General features: G+C 37.2%; 1 protein-coding gene across 2 annotated transcripts in view; it reads right to left on the bottom strand.

Annotated features, from left to right (window-relative positions):
• Positions 1-19,521, bottom strand: part of CRIM1 (cysteine rich transmembrane BMP regulator 1) — a 151,175-nt gene that overhangs the window by 34,947 nt on the left and 96,707 nt on the right. For both annotated transcript variants that reach the window (XM_088144528.1, XM_088144537.1), the window contains 3 exons: positions 16,200-16,321; positions 10,460-10,642; positions 9,711-9,908 (listed from right to left, as the gene is read on the bottom strand). In XM_088144528.1, the coding sequence (XP_088000654.1) occupies positions 9,711-9,908; positions 10,460-10,642; positions 16,200-16,321 (503 nt within the window). The remainder of the gene's footprint in view (positions 1-9,710; positions 9,909-10,459; positions 10,643-16,199; positions 16,322-19,521) is intronic.

Raw genomic sequence — 19,521 nt, 5'->3', positions numbered from 1 at the left:
TATATTTCTTCCATCTTTGTTTGATCTTGTCTGCATCAGTTATTTGTTCATTAGCATCCTTTAGAATACCAATTTGAGGTTGGAATTACAGTATATATATAATTATAGTATATTTCAAACAAGCTAAAAGTTAACAGAAAGGCTCCCTGAATCTGAAATCAAGTTAAGAAGCTTTAGGTAGGTAAACCAATCAAATATTTACAGGGACTTTAGGTCCAATTAAGTATTTACGTAGCAAAAAATTCTGATCTTTCAAACTGTTTCATATAAGAAATTAAACATCTATCTGTTGCAAGTACTTTTAAGCAAAATAAATATCTCTCCTAACATAAATTTTCCATTTGCAAAACTAAATATTTTAATTTGCAACAAGATACAGTTCTGTTTTTAGAACAATATGAGTATTTCTGCAAACAATGTAGTAGAATGAATTAACTAACTTAGTAAACATATTATAAAATATTCATGTTTTATGAAGCAGCCATACATTAACTTGTATTGCAGAAACTTCTGCATAAAAAAGTGGAATATTTCTGTAAGGGTAAATGCTTACTCAGGATGTCGGAGTAAATATGGCTAATGTCTAGTCGTTGTTGAGTTCTGAAAAGCTTTCTGAATTCCAAAAGAATTTTGAAAAGTGTATGTAAGATACATCAGACGAATTCGAAATTTAGAAAATAAAGAAATGGATTGTATCAGTTGCTAAAAAGGCAGGCGCCACATAAATGAAAAAGTAATATCAAATATTTCTACACATACATAATGCTTAATAACATCTATCAGGTTAAACAAATGGAGAGAAAAGCCAAGCCATATTACAGAAGTATAAAACATGCATCAAATATTGCGGGGGCCATACATTATATAAAGGGAATAATACTGAAGACCAATGATGGTGTCTAATCTCAGTAGATAATGTGGTCCTATCACACTGCAGTGCCCAGTACCCAAGTGACATGAGGCTCAGGGAGAATCTTTGAACTGTGAATGAGGATAGTGCCACATAAAGTACATTACAGCCATCTAACGTGACACTACTAAAGCATGTGTAACCATGTTATCTTTGTCCATGAAAGTTGTAGCTGGTAAACCAGCCTGAGCTAAGACATTACCAGCCACTGTAGCCCCTGAACATCTTCAGTTATAAAGGTAGATCCAAGTATATCCCCAAACTAAATATATATGCCTTTAGATGGAAGTAGAATCCAATCTAGGACAGGCCGTTTCCCCCACTATTCTGATGCAAAGAATCATCCATAAATATCAGTATTTTCTCAGTTTCTTGATCTTCTTAATCTGTTATTAATGCCACATGCTAATCAAGTACCTTCACTGTCTCACTATGGAATGAACAGGGAGAGCTGGGTGTCATCTTCATCCAGGCACCAGGTAGCCCCATACACCAGCTTTTAACACTCATAGTGAATTTTTATTATGTCCCCCCCCCCCCATCAAGGAGAGAAAAAGCTTATTGAACTGGAGATGTCTCCTGACCTGTCTTTTCCAAATCCTATGGGAAGTCTGAATCAGTGTTGAAAGTTTGTATTGGATGCTATTCTTATTCTCTCTCTATACTGTATGTATATATAATTTGGGGGTTACGATATAGCATATAATATGTATACAAATTCATATCTATCTATAAAGCAATATTCATATCTAATATCTATAAATCATCATCAGTAAACAAACCACATATATTTAGCTCTTTGAAACTGTCATCAACTGATAGTTTGTGCTCCTGTTTTTCAAATTATGGCATTGTTTGTTATTTCTAAAAATTGGAAAGATAATCATAGATTTTTCCTTGAATCATACGTCAGAATATCTATGCTACCAGAAAAATTATTGTGGACCCTTCCTTTGTAATATTTGAAATATTCTATAACTACTCCCAGTATATTCAGTTTCTTTATATGCAATTTTTAAACAAGTTTATCATTATCTTCTTCCATCCACAAAGATACCTCTTGAGATACAGCAATTTTATATGCATGCCTGAGTCCCAATAAGCTGAAAAAGAGAACAAAAGAAATAATTTCATTTCCCACCCCCCACAAAAATGTAGCTTTTAAAACAAAACAAAACAAACACCCCCACAGCTCTTCGCACTTCACTGAACAAGACTCAACAAATAAAGCCAGCTACAATCAGGCTTCTAGCTATTTGAACAGACAAAGTTTGAAAAAGCACATATGGTCATATGATCTAGGTTACCCTTTCAGTGCTGTCCTTGACAAACTGCAGGAGAAAGACTGAGTGAACAGATGAAGAGACAATACACAGAAAATTACTTTTCACTACTGTACATTGTAGAAATGGCAGAATATAAGAAAAGAATACTATCAATTAACATTAATATTAGATACAGATAATAAGCATGCACACAAATGTGTTAATGTGTTACTGTAAATGTAATTATGACAGACATCCATTAAAATTATTTCCTAAGCCCAAAACATTTTGAAAAAAGAATCTAAATGGAAAGTTTTCATTCACACTGTAGTATTCAACAATGTAAGTTAATGTTGACGTTTTATTTAAATTTATAGCTATTTTAAGATGATTAAAGTAACAGTTTAAACAACTACTTGTTATTATTGTAGATTCAGGTTTCATTTAATAGAGTCAGTGAATCCTTTAATCCAGTGACTCACATAGCTTTTGTAAACATCCAACAATTTGATTTTTTAATCGGAAAAGAATTTTAAGTATGCTAAAAGTAAAGTTTAATTTCTATTTCAGCTTTTCCTTTCTTTAAATATGGTTTGCTGAACAATTCTATCAGTGTAGGTCACCATACACATATTAACAGAGCTGAAACTGTTTGATAGCCCTACCCATGAATACTCATAATGCTGGTTTTCCATTTTTCTGCCCCTATTATATATTTTGTGCTAATAAATAATAAAATATCATTTATTATAAACTAGTCTACAATTCTCTATTTGAGTCAATAGAATTACACAATATAAATCTGCTTGCCTCATTACACATTTTATACACTATATTACAGAGCATCTTGAACTTTTTAGAACCTGCATCTATTTACAAGAATGTTACACTGGTGAAGAAGAGTCCTATCAGAAGAGCAGACCAGACTCTACAAAGTTCTAAGAGATGTAATGGCAATCACCAGAAGAGATTCAAATTCCCTATGCGTTCCTAAGTTTTTCAGTAAACCAAGATCACTTTTTAGACAACTCAGGAGTGCTAAGTACATTGCCTTGGAACTATATAGTTTCTTTGTTTACATAGAATTCTTAGTCCAAAACCCTTCAAATAATTTGTCCAATCAGATCATGCTGTATTGAAAACAAGCATTAATCAGTTACCACCTCTAATTAATCTTGATGTTCATTTAGGCTTTTCAAACTGTAACCATTTTTATTGCCTTTCATTGAATGGATTTCAGTTAAACCTATCACTATATGCTCCATCTGTTTTCTACTTGACTAATTAATTCTAACCTGCCAACATAGTTGATAATTATTTATTATCAATTAGGTTTTGGTTGTCTTTTTGTCATTGCTAAGCAACCAGTGTACATACTTTTTATATTATAAAAATGCATAAAGTCTCTTTCTCTCTCACACACACAGAATGTTCAATGTGAAAACAGAGTAAGTGAGAGAGAAAGTTTTATTTACTCATGGTCTTTGCCAAGATATGGGAAAGAGGAAATTATCTGTTCCACCTGTTCTAGAATATAAAAGCCAATTAGCACAAACAGAACTTTGTATCAATGCCTCACAAAACAAATTTCAGGAAAAAAAAAAAAAGAGGAGGAGTTTCTCCAGTTCTGCAACATTTCTTCAGTTTTGAATAAAGGAGGTATTAAATAGTTAGCTGAACTCCTCTGATTTAGTAAACTGGGCAATCTAACTTCTCTTTCCAGAAGGCTTTTTCCTAGAAGAAATCTAGCACCCAACAGGAAGACTTAGGAGAAATAATGCAAAGTATTATGACTGAAGGAATAGTAAGGGATAGGAATAGAGGAGATCACATTGAATTTTCAACTTAACTTACTGGGGAACTATTCAAATAATAGTTGCATTCTCCCAAACAATACATACTCCTGATCATCGTATGTGTAGGTTTGCTCAATTTTATCAACTGAATAGAAAGAGAGCATCACTCAACTTTGCTTTCTCATTCATTAGCAGAATAGGCAGGGAAGGGATTTGTACGGTTGTTCAAAACACTAGAGTTGGCAGGTGAGTAGCAAGACCTATAGAGGTAATGAATGGGCTATACACCCTGGGCTATTGCAACACACCTTGGGTTCCTTTTGAGAGGTATATCTTTCACTTGATTTTAAATCCAGAATAAAATATGATGCCCTCCTTCACTCTTACAAGTCATTTGATATGCACAAAGAACGTTTAGATGAGTTGAAATCTGTCATTTCACACTAAACAGTGAAGCAGGCAGAAACTACTGTCTACTCAAAAGCTTAGTACAAAAACTTATCCCTGTTTCCTCCCAACTTACCTTCATGAGCACAGCCACAACTAATATAGAGTGAATGGGCAAGCAGAAACTTCAGCTCCTTTTTTCAGGGTTCCCTGACTTATCCTTTTTCTTCTGATTCATGTATTTTCTAGTTCTCTTTTCTGACATTCCTGCTTCCTTCTGGATGAGATGGAAATCTTATCTTGCTCTACTTCATCAGCTGATTTTTCACTGGCTTCTGCTACCTTTGGCAACCTTGTTCCAGAACTTGGTTCTTAGCTAATACTGCACAGGAAAAGCATTTGGGCAATCTGTTTTGCATAATAAATGTGCTGTGTCCAGAATGATTGTTTGCAAGCTGTGCAACTTGGAACTCAAGTCAAATGCAGCCTACAGTTCAAAGAACTCATCAAGCTTCTTGTTCTTTTGGCTACTCCCCCCAAAAGAAAAACCCTGAAAGGCCACTATATTGCCATTTGGCATAGCTGATCATAAGTTGTGCTTGTTTGCAGTACAAATGTCACCAAAATTCCAAAGTCTGTATTTTCCTGGAAATCTCATCAATTTTCCCCTCTGTTATTACTCCATGTATAGGTAAGCTTTCTGATGTTGCATTAAGATTCTAGGTCTTAGTATTGAAACCACAGTAGTGTGTTTCCACTGTATAAGCTTTATAGGTATTTCTCCTATTCAGGCTAGCAAAAGCCTTAATACATACACAGACATGTATTCATTTTCAGGCATCTGGAAAGTTATTAAGTGACTCCCACAGTATTTTGCATTCCCTAACAACAATTATTTCTGTTCATGAGAAGAAAAAGAACTGAAAGTTTTTGGCAGGGGAAGTCAAAAGTAATGAAACATATAATTTATGTTTACAACGTAAGAAATATAATTATTAGAGTTGCTTAAAATTAATAATATACTGTAACAGCAACCCTTACTCTGGTTTTATAGTTTAAAATGGTAAATAGGCAGATCCCAATATCTGTTCACTCTTCCATACTCCTGAAAAGCAATTCTTGGTAGTGCAGCACGGCATACAACACTGACAAAATTTGGAATATATCCTTGTACAAGACATCATTTTCATATAGGGTACCATTAAATTTGAGTTATAGTTGCAAATGTTTCTTTAAACATTTTTAAAATATCTTTGCATTATTTAAAAATAATGTCAAATGTCCAAAAATAAGCAGAAATATTTAGCTAACTAAATAGTTTGTTTGCCCCTGACAAAACTATTTTTAATGATCTTTTTAAACTTCCGTGTTCTTTGTGGAACATTGTCTAACTTCCAAAAAAGTTAAATACTGCCTTCTGAGCTACAGAATATGCGTTTACTTAAGCTTCCTGGAAAAACATTCATATCATTCCAAGGGTGACTAAATGTTTTCCATCTTCATAGTTAGCATTCCAGACAGCTTTTCTTTTCCCTGAGTTCATTACATGAAAAATACTAGTTCCAAGTTCAGCTGTAGAGAATTTCCTTCCTGGTGTCCCAATTCCTAATGCAGCAACAAAATATTTTAGAACTGCATTGCTTAGCTTTATCTTTTGATTAACTCTTTACAGAAGAAATACAAGTATGGAGTTTATAAAATCATAGAGGTCGAAAAAGGATTCTAGGAACCTTTCTTAGAAAAGATCTGAATATAGTAAATCTCGGAAGAGAGATTAGTTGAATCCTATTCTTTATTAAAAAGAAAGAGCCCATTCAGAATCTGTTTTTAATATGAAGGGCAATGCAGGTTCACCATTTTCAAAAGATAGATAATATCAAAAAAAACATTTCTATACTGCTGGATTCCAGTCTCTACATTTGATTGCCTGTCCTTTCCAGTAAGAGGCTGTATGACCACATGAATGAGTTACATCTCAAGTGGCAAGTTGCTATGAATTTCCCTTAAGCATTCAGGCAAGAAACCAAAGTAACAAAGTCACGGTCAATGAGAAAAATTAGTCAGGAAGAGAGCTCTAAGGTTAAAGAATGTAAAGGACTCATGATCTATCACTAGCTTTCATAAACTGGGTCACTGAATAGCTGCTAGTACAGCTATTTTATTATTTTTTTGTGTGTGTGAGACCCAAGCACAGTATGGAAAACTGAAAATATGTATTTTCTGAAGCCTGAAAAATGGAAAATGTGGGGGATTACTTAGAAAATGTCATTTTCACTTTCAGAATCAGTGAACACTTCTTAAGAGTTTTACAATGACACTATAATCAAGCCAATTCTGACTTATTAGATACCTTGGGGGTACCAGAGAACTGGTGTTTGGGGGTCAAAAATGAAGCGTGGGGGTCCCAGGGAACCAGTGACATCCTAAGATGGCTTCCCTATTGTGGTTGATATACTCACTCTCTCCATGCTTTGTGGTTTATGTATTTTAATTTTTAAGAGTAATTTAATTTTTAATAATGATTGTTTCTATTTTTATAATTGTTTTTATATTGTTGTTTTATTTGATTGTTGTATGCCGCCCAGAGTCACTTTTTGTGAGATGGGTTGCCATACAAATTTGATAAATAAATAAATCTCTCTTAGATCTAAGATTCAAGAGTAGTACTACAGGTAGTCCTTGCCTAACGATGGCAATTGGGACCAGAATTTCCATTGCTAAGCAATGTGGTCGTAAACTACATCACTTAGTGATGGCAATCCCTGCAGTCCCAGTTGCCATCGTTAACTGAATCTCATGGTTGTTAGGCGAGGCAACTTCCTGCCGGCTTTCCACAATCAAAGTCAGTGGGGAAGCAGGCAGGAAATTGGCTGCTGCCGGGTGGGAGAGGGTCAGAGAGGCTGTGTTAGAGGCACGGCACAGGGAGAGAGCACAAGAGTGCGAGGGGTGCATGAGAGGCATGGTGCAGGTTGGGGAGGGTGCAGAAAAGGTGCTGCATGGGTTGGGGAGGGTGTGTGAGGTGCGCCATGCAGGTTGGGAAGGGGTGGCCCGGGTATGGGAGAGTGCACGGGAGAGCACAAGGGTGCAAGAGAGCAGCAAGCGTTGGGGTGGGTGCGTGGGGGTGCATGAGTGGCTGGTGCAGTGGGAGCACAGAGGGGCTGGGGGAGGGTGTGCGGGTGGGAGCAACATGCGACCTTCCCTACTGGCTTCCCCATTGACTTTTTGGGGAAGCTGGCAGGGAAGGTTGCAAATGGTAGTCACGTGATCATGGAGAGCTGCAACTCACCATAAGTGCGAACCGGTTGCCAAGCACCCAGATCACAATCATGTCACTGCAGGGATGCTGGGACGGCTGAACTCCGAGGACCAGTCATAAGCACCATTCATTCAGTACCATCATAACTTGGAACGGTTGCTGAACGAACGGTCGTAAGTCAAGAACTAGCTGTATTTGTTATTTTAACAGCACTGAGATCTCCATTCCACAGGATGTCTTACAGTCAGCCAACAAGTGAGCTGGAAAACTGCTCTCCCCAGCACACGGTTGGCAATGAGAAGCTGAACGGGCCTTGCCCCTTACATGCGGCCCTTGTCTCTCATCCTGTATACGGCTATGGACAGAGTAGCTCAGCTACACAAAGAGAGGAGTGCAAACTAGTGTTTCTATCTATTTGACAAAGCTGATGGTATTATTCTTGTCCTACAGATTGGCAGCAATAGTCGTATGCTCACTTCTCTGGTAGAAAGCCCCACTAAATTCAGTGGATTTACTTCTAAGTAGGTATCAAAAGTGATTTGATGGTGAAGGAAGAAGTCCTAGGACTTCAAGTGAATTTAGTGTTTTTGGGAAAAAAAATCCTGAGTCTTAATAATAACTTTGCATAGTTATTCTATTTTGGTGATAATAATTTCTATTAAAGTGTGATGTCACTGTTTCTGCTTATTCAGATTATCATTTTAGTTAATTTTACAGTAATTTACTCTCCCTATAGCAGGAGACACTAAGTGGGAATGTTGGGAGGCCTGCACAAGCATGCCTTTTCATTTCTGATAACCCATTTTGGAATGGTCATATGTGACCACAGGGTGCTGGGTTGGCCGGAACTCCGAGGACTGGTCATAACCACCATTTGCTCACCACTGTCATAAGTTCAAACAGTTGCTGAACAAATGGTCGTAGGTCAAAGACTACCTGTAATATATTCTGACTGATAATCCCATGCCAGCAAGCTGGCTGGGGAATTCTGGGAGTTGAAGTCCACATAGCTTAAAGCTGCCAAGGTTAAGAAACACTGCCTAAGAGACTGTGTTTTATCTATCATTTCTTCTTTGACCCAATAAATTCCGAAAACTTAAAGCTGACTACTTTTCTATCCCTATTCAATATTGTATAACCTACTGCTGAGCTAACATAGGAAGAACATTTTATGTATTTTACATGTCATTTTGAAATGCAATTCATGTTGGGGATTTTTATACTCCTAAAAGAAAAAATGAAGAACTCCCATAACGTGGCACGACAGGACAAATCAGCCAGTTTCCTGGGCAACTAGAAGCATTCCTCTTTCTTCCTACTCAGAGTAGGCACAATAGGAGAGCTTCAGGTACTCTCAGCAGCGCTGTCACATAGTCAGTTGCATAACAGAGGATAATACAAATATGTCACCACTGCCACGAGAAATATGCTAGGGGTAAGGATGCAGAGCCAATCTTAGGACAAAGGTTTTGAATCACAGTGTCAATGGACAGTGAAACTGCCAGCACAAAGAATTGGCTCAGTTGCCTGGACAAAAAGATGTTTCCTATCCCTCCTATTCACTATAGAGACAACAGGAGGATGATGCACTTCTTCTTTCTCCCATTTAGTGTAAGGCAGAAGGAAGACTGCCCTTAGTAAGGCTGAGACCTGATCAACTTTGATTGACCACGTGACAATGTGTTATCATCACTCCTTTCATGAGAACTGCAGATCAGAGTGAAAAAAACATTTTAATAATAAAATTAAAGTGGGTCTGAAACACCAGCAAGTGAGAAAAAAATGGCTATAGTGAAAACTGGCACAAACAAATGCTCAATTTAATTATAGATGTAGAGATTTTTCACAGAATGTCATGTCTCCCCCTTTGTTTTGCAGATAATACGGCAGCAGCCTGTATTATCTCACGTCTAATGCAGTCATACAAAAACTCACTCCTCTCCAAATGAGTTCTATTCATTGCAGTTAAAGCTGATGGCACACGTTTTTCTGTTATTAGATAAGGGAAGGGCTTTTGTTTTGTTTTTAACACTGTAATCAAAGCTATGCCTCCCTCCCCACAAAAAAGAGAGGTAATTAATTTTTCCATGTCTGACCTTCACACATCGGGCAACATTCTCCTGGAACTTTTACAGGATTCAAGCAACTTTGTCCACAGGCTGTGGCCATACAATGGGACTCCCCATTGATGCACTGGCAGAAAGTACAGTCATCTTCCCTCCAGCGGTCACCATGTGCTTGAATCTGACCATTAGCATAACAGCCTGCAGGGTTACTAATTGGAGAAATGGAATCTAAAAGCAAAAAACCCACAATTAAATAGATCTTAGATGGTTTAATTCACCTGCAATGATTAATATATATTCCATGTTGGTAACAGCGCGTTGAAAGTTCTCAGAATTCATCAAGTCAAGATTAAAAGTGATATACTGCAAGGCCACATTATTATTGGTACAACTGCAAGGCTGTGTGCTTTTAAAGTGTCAGAAAACATAAATTATCCTTCTGAAATGTTACCAGCAATGAATTATAAGTAGTACTTTATGAGATGCAGTCTACTTTTAATAGGAAAATGGCAGAACTACTACTCTTATAGGAAATATATGAGCATCAGAGGTTATATGAAATTACAATAAGCTTTGCATTATTAATCAGAGTTGTGCAGAAGTACTGCATATAAATTTGTATATAAATGTATTAAATATATAAATAACCAAACTCATGTCAGTTGGACCAGTGTCAAATTTCTTTCACTATCAACTTTTAACTATTGCTATAGTATATTATATTTAGCTTTTAAGGTTAATATTCATCCATTCCTAAAGCCAAGTGAAAAAAAAATTACCTTCACAGACTGGACAGCACTCTCCTTCCGGTACATAGTATCTATCGCAGTGTAGCTCACCACATTGTGCCGAGAAACAAATAGACACACCACCTTGGCACTGACAAAACCGGCAAGTGTCCATTCGGAACATATCTCCATCATTATATTCCACACTATTAAATATACACGCTGGCTTCACTTCTGAAAACAGCAAACAGGAAAAAAGATATTTTTCATGGGGATGTTGAACAATAAAATACCAGAAGGCTTCGTTTCTGAAATTCAGTTTTGTGCAATTAGCTGGTCCTAATTCAGACAAGAAATCAGAATTTCTGTTTAACTTGGATTTCTGTTTTCAGAGATTCTGAAATATTTTCCATTTAAATATATAACAGTATGTCAGTGTGGATATATCTCATTACTTTGTCAGAACATCCCTCATCCTACAGAAAAAGATTTTGTGGCACTTGTAGTGTTCCTACAAGGAACTGGTGAGCAACGATAATTAAAGGGGATATGGATTATGATAGATACGCTTCTTTTTTTTTTAAGGCAGGGGAAGACTACTGGCTGAGTTTATTGAAAAATCTACCATTGGCTGAATTTACACATCAGAGTATGCCGTAAAGTACAGTATGCATATTATAACAGCATATCCTGCCAAGCCTAAATCAAACAATCACAGAAATATTTTCAATTGGCCAAGAAACAGAAATGCAACGTACAGCAGGGCTGCCCATATTCTTTGCCTTCTTCATTAACAGCCAATGGTTGCAAGTAGATATTGAGTGTAGTTGACTAACCCTCCCTACTCCTGTTTTCTACAATGGAAGTGGGGGGAGGGGAGGGGAAATCTGTGTCATTATTTCCCAAATTTAGCCTGAAGGGTTCAGCTGCCAAACTAGAGCAGGGCTAGGGGTCTCAAGAAAGGTCAGCAAACTGTTAATTACTTAATTTATTATCATTATGTTTTCGTTTTTAGGATTTCTTTTTGTCTCAGGTGCAAAACACAGTCCTCTTTGGATGATGTCTACAACTTTTATATTCTTCATATACTGACACTGGGAGCAGATCTCACAATCTGTACCATCATTAAACTCATAATTTCTAAGTGAATATGCACAGTCAGACTTGCACACATCTTGCCCCCACATCAAATGCAGAATGAAATCTTGAATGATGCAATTAGATTTTTTTTCTTGAAGGGTCATGAGGACAGGACACATGAATACAGCTGCAGGAAAAGTGTGGTACATACTAGCTATTGTTCCCACAATTCAAAGACTGCAAAGCTAAGAACAATACACACAACAATTGCCTTTGCTCCCAGTATTACAATACCTGTTTTCTACCATTTCTCTAATACAAACTAGTTGTAATCCAATTAGAGACTCTGACTGACATAGCATACAAACTTTGCAAATACATGAATAAATTAAAAGGAATAAAGTATTTAGTAATGTCTGAAAACAATGGAAAATGCACAGCTTGACTTTGTTATACTATCACAGAGAATACTTTGCTTCCTTAGGTAGATACTAGAACTGCTGATTTTTTGTTTTTAATGTTCATATTAATATTCATTACAGAAAAAAAATAGGACAAGAAATTTAAATAAACTTGCCATTTCCAGGTATCACATCTGCTTTGTAGTCAAATATCATACCGTAACTTTACTTAAATGGAATTACCACTAGTTAATAAACAATCCTGGACCAGAACTGCTTTCTTTACTATCATTCTTACACCGAGAAATTACAGAAATACTTTTGGAGTAGTTTTAAAAATAGTCAGACAAAAGGCACTGCACCCATTCACCTATAGCTATCTACTTCTTTGGACAGCTATATTAATGGCTATTTGCTTTGAAAAAATTATGCAGCATTTTAAATAGTATTTAAAATATTTTAAATGTTACAAGATTTAAAATAATCTATATAGCGTACTTCAAAACAAGCTTCTTGTCTTCTAAAGTCTTATGATCAAGACAGCTTTGAGGTGGTTAGTGGCATAATGCTCCTGGAAATGTAAGATTTTTAAGTTCATACCCCAGAACTTTCATAACCAATTTGTGTTTGCATATTAAGTGACTAAACTCTTTCATAATTTTTATTTGCATCTAATTAATGTTATATATAACTGATTAAGTGATTTTAAATAAGTAGTTCAATATTTTGGATTTAAAGGTAGACAGTATTAATAATTATTTGCACAGTTTATAATTTCGATAATGATGATAAGGATGTGCCTTCGAGTTGGTGTTGACTCCTGGTGACTGCTTGGGCAAGTCCCTGCCTGCAGTTTTCTTGGCAAGGTTTTTCAGAAGTGGTTTGCCATTACCTGCTTCCTAGGGCTAGAGAGTCACTGGCCTAGGATCTCCCAGCTGGCTTTGTGCCAAAGGCAGGACTAGAACTCAGGGTCTCCCAGTTTCTAGCCTGGTGCCTTAACCACTACACCAAACCGGCTGCTCATAATTACATTAATACTAGAATAATTTTCTTTGCCTAGGGTTACCAGAAATCCAATTTTACTTGATTACATCATACTATTGTGTCATTAAGGATCCATTCAGACAGTATTTTTAACTATCTAAAGCCACCTGGGTTCTGAACTGAGCTGATGGCTCTTAATTCAATAGAATTTACCAAAGATGAAAGCAACAGCATTCATGCTGGGCCTGCTGATGTGCAATGAGAGTCCCCAACTTGCTATAATTTTTCTTTTTTAACATGCCTTGGGACTAACAGAGAGTGGCATTTCTTGCTGCTGCCTGGAATCTGATCCACTGCGAGGGAAAGCTCATACTTCCTTCACCAATTTTCTTCTGGAGAGCCCCTCCCTTGCTTTTTTACTTTAAGGAAGCAAAGGAAGACGTGGTAAACACATTTACTGAATTGGAGAGACCCAACTATGAAAGCAGAAGACAGGAGTGGCTTCTGTCTCCAGCAAAGCAGAACATACAGGTAGTCCTTGACCTCATGACAGGCAACTGGGATCAGAATTTCTATAGCTAAATGATGCGGCTGTAAACCACAACTGCATCGCTTAGTGACGGCAACCCCTGAAGTCTTGTTGCCATTAACTGAATCCCATGATCCTTAGCTAAGGCAGCTTCCTGCTGGCTTCCCACAATCAAAGTCAGTGGGGAAGCCAGCAGGAAGTTGCAAGTCCCAGGCCAGCACGCAGGTAAGTGCCTGCTACTGGGAGAGGGGGGCAGGGTGCGAAGGAGGGCATGAAAGGCATGGTGTGGGTTGGGGAGGGTGTGTGAGGGAGAGAGGGGGTGCATGAGAGGCATGGTGCAGGTCGGGGAGGGTGCAAGGAGGCATGTGAGAGGTGCGGTGCAGGTGTGCAAGGCTGTGCAAGAGGTATAGCATGGGTTGAGTGTGTGTGGGTGCAAGGGGATGTGTGAGAGGCATGGTGCAGCTTGGGGAGGGTGCATGGGAGGTATGGTGCAGGCTGGGTACATGAGGGTAATGAGTGAGAGGCACAGGTCAGGGAGGGTGTGCGAGTGGCCAGCACAGTGTGAGCACAGAGGGGCTGGGGGAGGTGCGTGGGTGAGAGAGACTTACCCCAGCAACTTGCGGCCTTCCCTGCTGGCTTCCCCATTGACTTTCTGGGGAAGCCAGCAGGGAAGGCTGCAAATGGCGATCATGTGATCATGGAGAGCTGCAACTCATCATAAGTGCAAGCTGGTTGCCAAGCACCCAGATCGTGATCATGTGACCACAGGGATGCTGGGATGGCTGAACTCCGAGGACCAATCATAAGCACCATTCATCCAGTACCATCATAACTTGGAACGGTTGCTGAACGAACGGTCGTAAGTCAAGAACTAGCTGTATTTGTTATTTTAACAGCACTGAGATCTCCATTCCACAGGATGTCTTACAGTCAGCCAACAAGTGAGCTGGAAAACTGCTGTCCCCAGCACACGGTTGGCAATGAGAAGCTGAACGGGCCTTGCCCCTTACATGCGGCCCTCGTCTCTCATCCTGTATACGGCTATGGACAGAGTAGCTCAGCTACACAAAGAGAGGAGTGCAAACTAGTGTTTCTATCTATTTGACAAAGCTGATGGTATTATTCTTGTCCTACAGATTGGCAGCAATAGTCGTATGCTCACTTCTCTGGTAGAAAGCCCCACTAAATTCAGTGGATTTACTTCTAAGTAGGTATCAAAAGTGATTTGATGGTGAAGGAAGAAGTCCTAGGACTTCAAGTGAATTTAGTGTTTTTGGGAAAAAAAATCCTGAGTCTTAATAGTAATTTTGCATAGTTATTTTATTTTGCTGATAATAATTTCTATTAAAGTGTGATGTCACTGTTTCTGCTTATTCAGATTATCATTTTAGTTAATTTTACAGTAATTTACTCTCCCTATAGCAGGAGACACTAGGGAATGTTGGGAAGCCTGCACAAGCATGCCTTTTCATTTCTGATAAGCCATTTTGGAATGGTCATACAGGCAGTCCTCACTTACTGACTACCTCACTTAGCTACCATTTGAAGATGGTGTAAAAAAAAATAAAAAAGCTTTGCAACCAATCCTTGCATTTACAACTGTTGCAGTGTCCTGTGGTCACATGATCATCATTTGTGTCTTCACAACTGGCTTGTGACAAGCAGTTAAATAGAGAAGGTAGAAGTAAAATCATAAGTCGCGGTCATGTGATGTTTCACCTAATGACTGAATGGGAAGTTAGGTTGTAAGCCTATTGCAGTCATGTGATTTTCTGCTTGCAACCGTGGTGCTTAGCGACAGAGTTACCGGTCCCAATTGTGGTCACTAAGCGAGGACTACCTGTACATTCAAATGGGACTGCTTGCCCTCCATCAGTGATAAATCAAAAAGTGTGTGGGCGTGTATGCATGAATATATTTGTGTGTGTGTAAATGTGTGTATTTGTATATGTATGTATAACTAACAAAACAGAAATATAGGTATAAAAACAAAAAAATCTGATTTCTACTTTCTTCAGCTACTTTGAAATAAAATGTACTACTCAGAACGCTTTAGCTAAAGCTGAATAATGACAATTCTTCTTCTTCAAGTAGAGGCCTTGTGGTTTTAAAGTTACATTTATATTTTGTTAGTCACTTTGATAAATATATATTAAGTGATGTCTGACATCTATTAAGATGAAACTTGTCTGAAGTACTTTTTAATATTTTAAAGTGACCTTATACAGTATACGTAAGAAAGAAGAAGAACAGACAAGATGTCTTCTGCCTCAGGAAGCATTCCAGAAGTTTTAACTTGCTCCTTGATTTTCAGTGAAGAAGAAGCAGGGTGTACAGGAAACAACTCCATAAGAAAGATCTGTATCAGTAGCTGCAAGATCTGACTCATGTCACAACACAAAAACACAACTCTTTTAGTTAAGACTTTTGGTTCCCCACACCCTTCCCTGTGGCTTATTTTTTAGCTGAAACTATAGGTAGCGTACTTTTTTCAGAACCCCAAGCATATGTGTCCGTGTGCTCTTCAGTATTCACTATTTGAGTTTATAAGCAAGCTAAAGCCCATGAGTTCATATGAAGTAAAAAACCCAAACAGACAGTAATGAAATGCTGGTACTTAACCTATATATAAAAGATTTGCAACATAAATTTTATGAGAGGAAAAGTGGACCTATTCGATTTTTTAAACGCCATTTTTACTTGCTCTTGTTTGCTGCACAGCGAGGAAGATGCTAATGTTACTCATATACTAGTACCTCAGAATGTTTAGTCCAAATACACTGTCAACATAACATACCATTGACACATTCAAAGACATCACAGCACTTGCCAGGTGTTCCGTCTCCACGTGACACTATTTGGGGGATGTAGCCTGGCTCGCATTTTGGAACACCACATAAACCTGAGAGACACTCGCACCTGAAACCGAAGCATTGAAAGCTCCATAAATAACTGAAGCAACACAGGGGGTGGAAAAAACAAACAGAAAAAAGCAACTTGTGAAAGCCAAATGGTTTTTCTCTGTTACATAATAAAAAGACAACATGACTGTTATAAACACAACACAATTAAAAAAAGGAATGTTCCAAGGACAATGTTCAACTTTTATCTGAAGAGTGGTGTTCCAAATCCCACTGCAGCCTGGGATAGGTGTAAATGTATTAAAAAGTCACTAATGTTTTCAAATTTTTGTAATTAGTAACTACTTTTTACAGTTGTTGAGGGAGTCATTACAACTAAAGTAAACTAAATAAGCATTGGTTCTCTAAATCAGCCAGTTTAGTCCCGCTGGTGAAGAACCTGTGAAGAAATGACCAGGTTCTAATTTCAAATGACATGGAAATGTATGGTAAGGTAGGAGGGGTTATCTGTATCTCCTACTATTTCCAATTACATCATCAACATACCTGTCAAATTCCCACATCATTTATAACTTAAACTGCTTAAAATTGTTCTGCATGGGAAAATGCACAGCTTCAGAAGCTTCTATACGCCCAGACATTTTCTGGACAGTTTTTTCTTTCAACAGAACATATCTGTATGCATAGCAAACTTTAAATTGTCAAGATTTAATCTGTTAATAAGAAATATTTAGGATGAGATTTCTGAATTACACAAGAGAAATGTTCAAACTGTTCTTTAAGATCACAGGTAGCTAAGGTAACATTAGGTGGAAAGTGCATATATCAGTGTTTGCTTAAATATTTACAAGTGCCTTTTCAAACACTTAATTTAGCAGAATGAAAAATGCTGTTAACAAATGAAGAAGGGATAAACTTGAATCCTCTAAAACTAAAGGGGAGATTAAAGTAATTATTAAATTTTTTTAATATAGGGGAAGGCCATTTATCTGTGGTAGTGGATTAACCTATTTTTCCCTCCTATATTTAATACGAAAATTCCTATTTGCCACCCTAATAGTTATAATTACTTCAAGCTTGATGACTGGACGCTTTCCACTCAAGATTAATTTAAGTTCCTGAAATCTTTCTGCTCAAAAAGCCCTCTAAATGGGCAGGGCTATTAAGAAATAGGAGTGAAAATCATTGTGCTAAGGATAAACTTCTTAATCCAACAGTATAATGCTCACAATTATGGCCAGATATAAAATGTCCTGAGCCTTGAACCTCATCAATCCACATTACATAGCAATGTTACCACAAATACAATACTATCTAGAGCTCCGTCAGCACTAGGCTATGGATTTATATTGAAGTCCAACCAGCACATCCACAGCAATTTGACACTTTCATCAGAATGACTAAAGTGGTATCGTGAATTATACTCTGCCTCTTTGGGCCATGTGACATTGTGACACACAAAGAAAAGGGATGGGATTTGTGTTGAGATGCTGCTACTATTAGTCTGACCTCCCCTTCTCCCAACCGCCACAGATACCACTGAGCCCAACAGTGTCCTATTATAATGGTGTGGGAGGATTTTCTTTCTTTTTTCTGCCAAGAATCTAGTTCTAGGTATTTTCCTAGGCACACCTAGAAATCCAGTTTCTACTTCAGGAGCCTTCCAGCATGGCATATATTGGCCAGATTGAATAGGCTGGTTTCCCCTTGCAAGTGGTTTCTGCTTGCTCCCTTTGTGAGCAAGATTCACTTTCTTCTTCATCATTTGCCAAGAAACTGGGTTATCAATATTCTCATTTGAAAATATTCACAACTTTGTTTCTAAATAATATTGTCCAGAATATGTTCAAGTCATCTTATAAAGTCCTACCAATATCATCAAAACTTTGTTTCAGGCATTCTTGCTCAGCATATATCATATGAACTCCTACCAACATCATCAACTGAGATTAAACCTACAATGTATTTTTGAAATGCTGGTATTAAATTTATGGAAACCTTTCTTCAGGAATTCTTACTATACACATCTCCTTCTGAAGAGATTAGTTAAGATGCATTCATTAAAAAAAATAGAGAGCGATGGCCAATCAGCCTTTATATTTTTCCACTATTACTTTTGGCTATTTTAGTATTTCATGGGTTCTTTGAAGGCATTGACTGAAATCTTTGTTCAACAACAATGAATTTAGAATCTCTTCTTTTGTATAATGGAATCTTGATGATAACTGTTGTGGGAACTTTAGAGGGACTTTGAGGGCCATAGCAGGAAGTAATGGAATAGTCAAGTGAGCAATAACTTGTCCAACAATATGTCAATTTTCAGGTACTGAGAAAGTGAGAAAACATATCAATAACATAGTTTAGATTAAATAAAAGTATAGGCAGGACAGCTATGACATGTTCCATGGATAATTAAACATTAACATTGAATTTGGAAAGTATAATCAAAGATAGCAGAATAGTATAAAAATCTCAAAGAGAATAAGGGTATAAGCTAAGACACCTAAGATGAATATATATGAATGAAATAATTGGTTATTATTAGGATTGATATATTTAGTACTAATATATAATATACAGTATAGTACTAATTCTAATTATTACCCTGTCTCCAGACATTTCTGGAATCTAAGTTTTGGGAAAGAAAAGACAGCAACTTAAAGAAAATTATTCAAGCTAAAGCTGATCCTGAAGTGCAGCTTACTAGACAGAGCTTTCTTCTGGCCACAGTGGGGCTGAAATGTGCCATCAAGGGCAATTTATACTGATGTAATGAGATATGGCAATTCAAAAAGTATGATAAATGATCTATGACTTCAATTTTTATCCATATTGCATATCAGGTTTTCTAATAAATTTTCCATGTTATTTAAAAGTTTACAGAAAAAGAACACTACTAGATTTATGAAATTCATGGAATGATTAATTGAGCCATCTTTCCAGCAGATATCTAATTCCAATCTTTAAAATGTGATAATCATCCAGACGTATACAGACAACACTGGAGGAAATAAAAATATTAATAGAGAGGATACCGAATCATCAGAGAAATATGATTCTTTTTTTTTGAACTTGCACAAAAGGTGCTCCATGAAAATAACATCAAGCCATATGATAATAACTGCTGTTAATATATGTTAAATATTGAAAACAATTTAAAATACCACAAATATAAGCAACTGTATAAATTACTGGATTTTGAAATAAAAGAACATCAGGTGTTTTCTGAAAGAAACTCTTCAAGGTAGGATAAGGTAT

Source organism: Python bivittatus, unplaced genomic scaffold, assembly GCF_059951505.1.
Source record: "Python bivittatus isolate LINGU-HERP-01145 unplaced genomic scaffold, Pbiv_v1 ctg000020_np1212, whole genome shotgun sequence".
Lineage (NCBI taxonomy): Eukaryota > Metazoa > Chordata > Lepidosauria > Squamata > Pythonidae > Python > Python bivittatus.
Note: the sequence above shows the minus strand (reverse complement) of the source record. Positions and strands in the feature narration are given on the sequence as shown.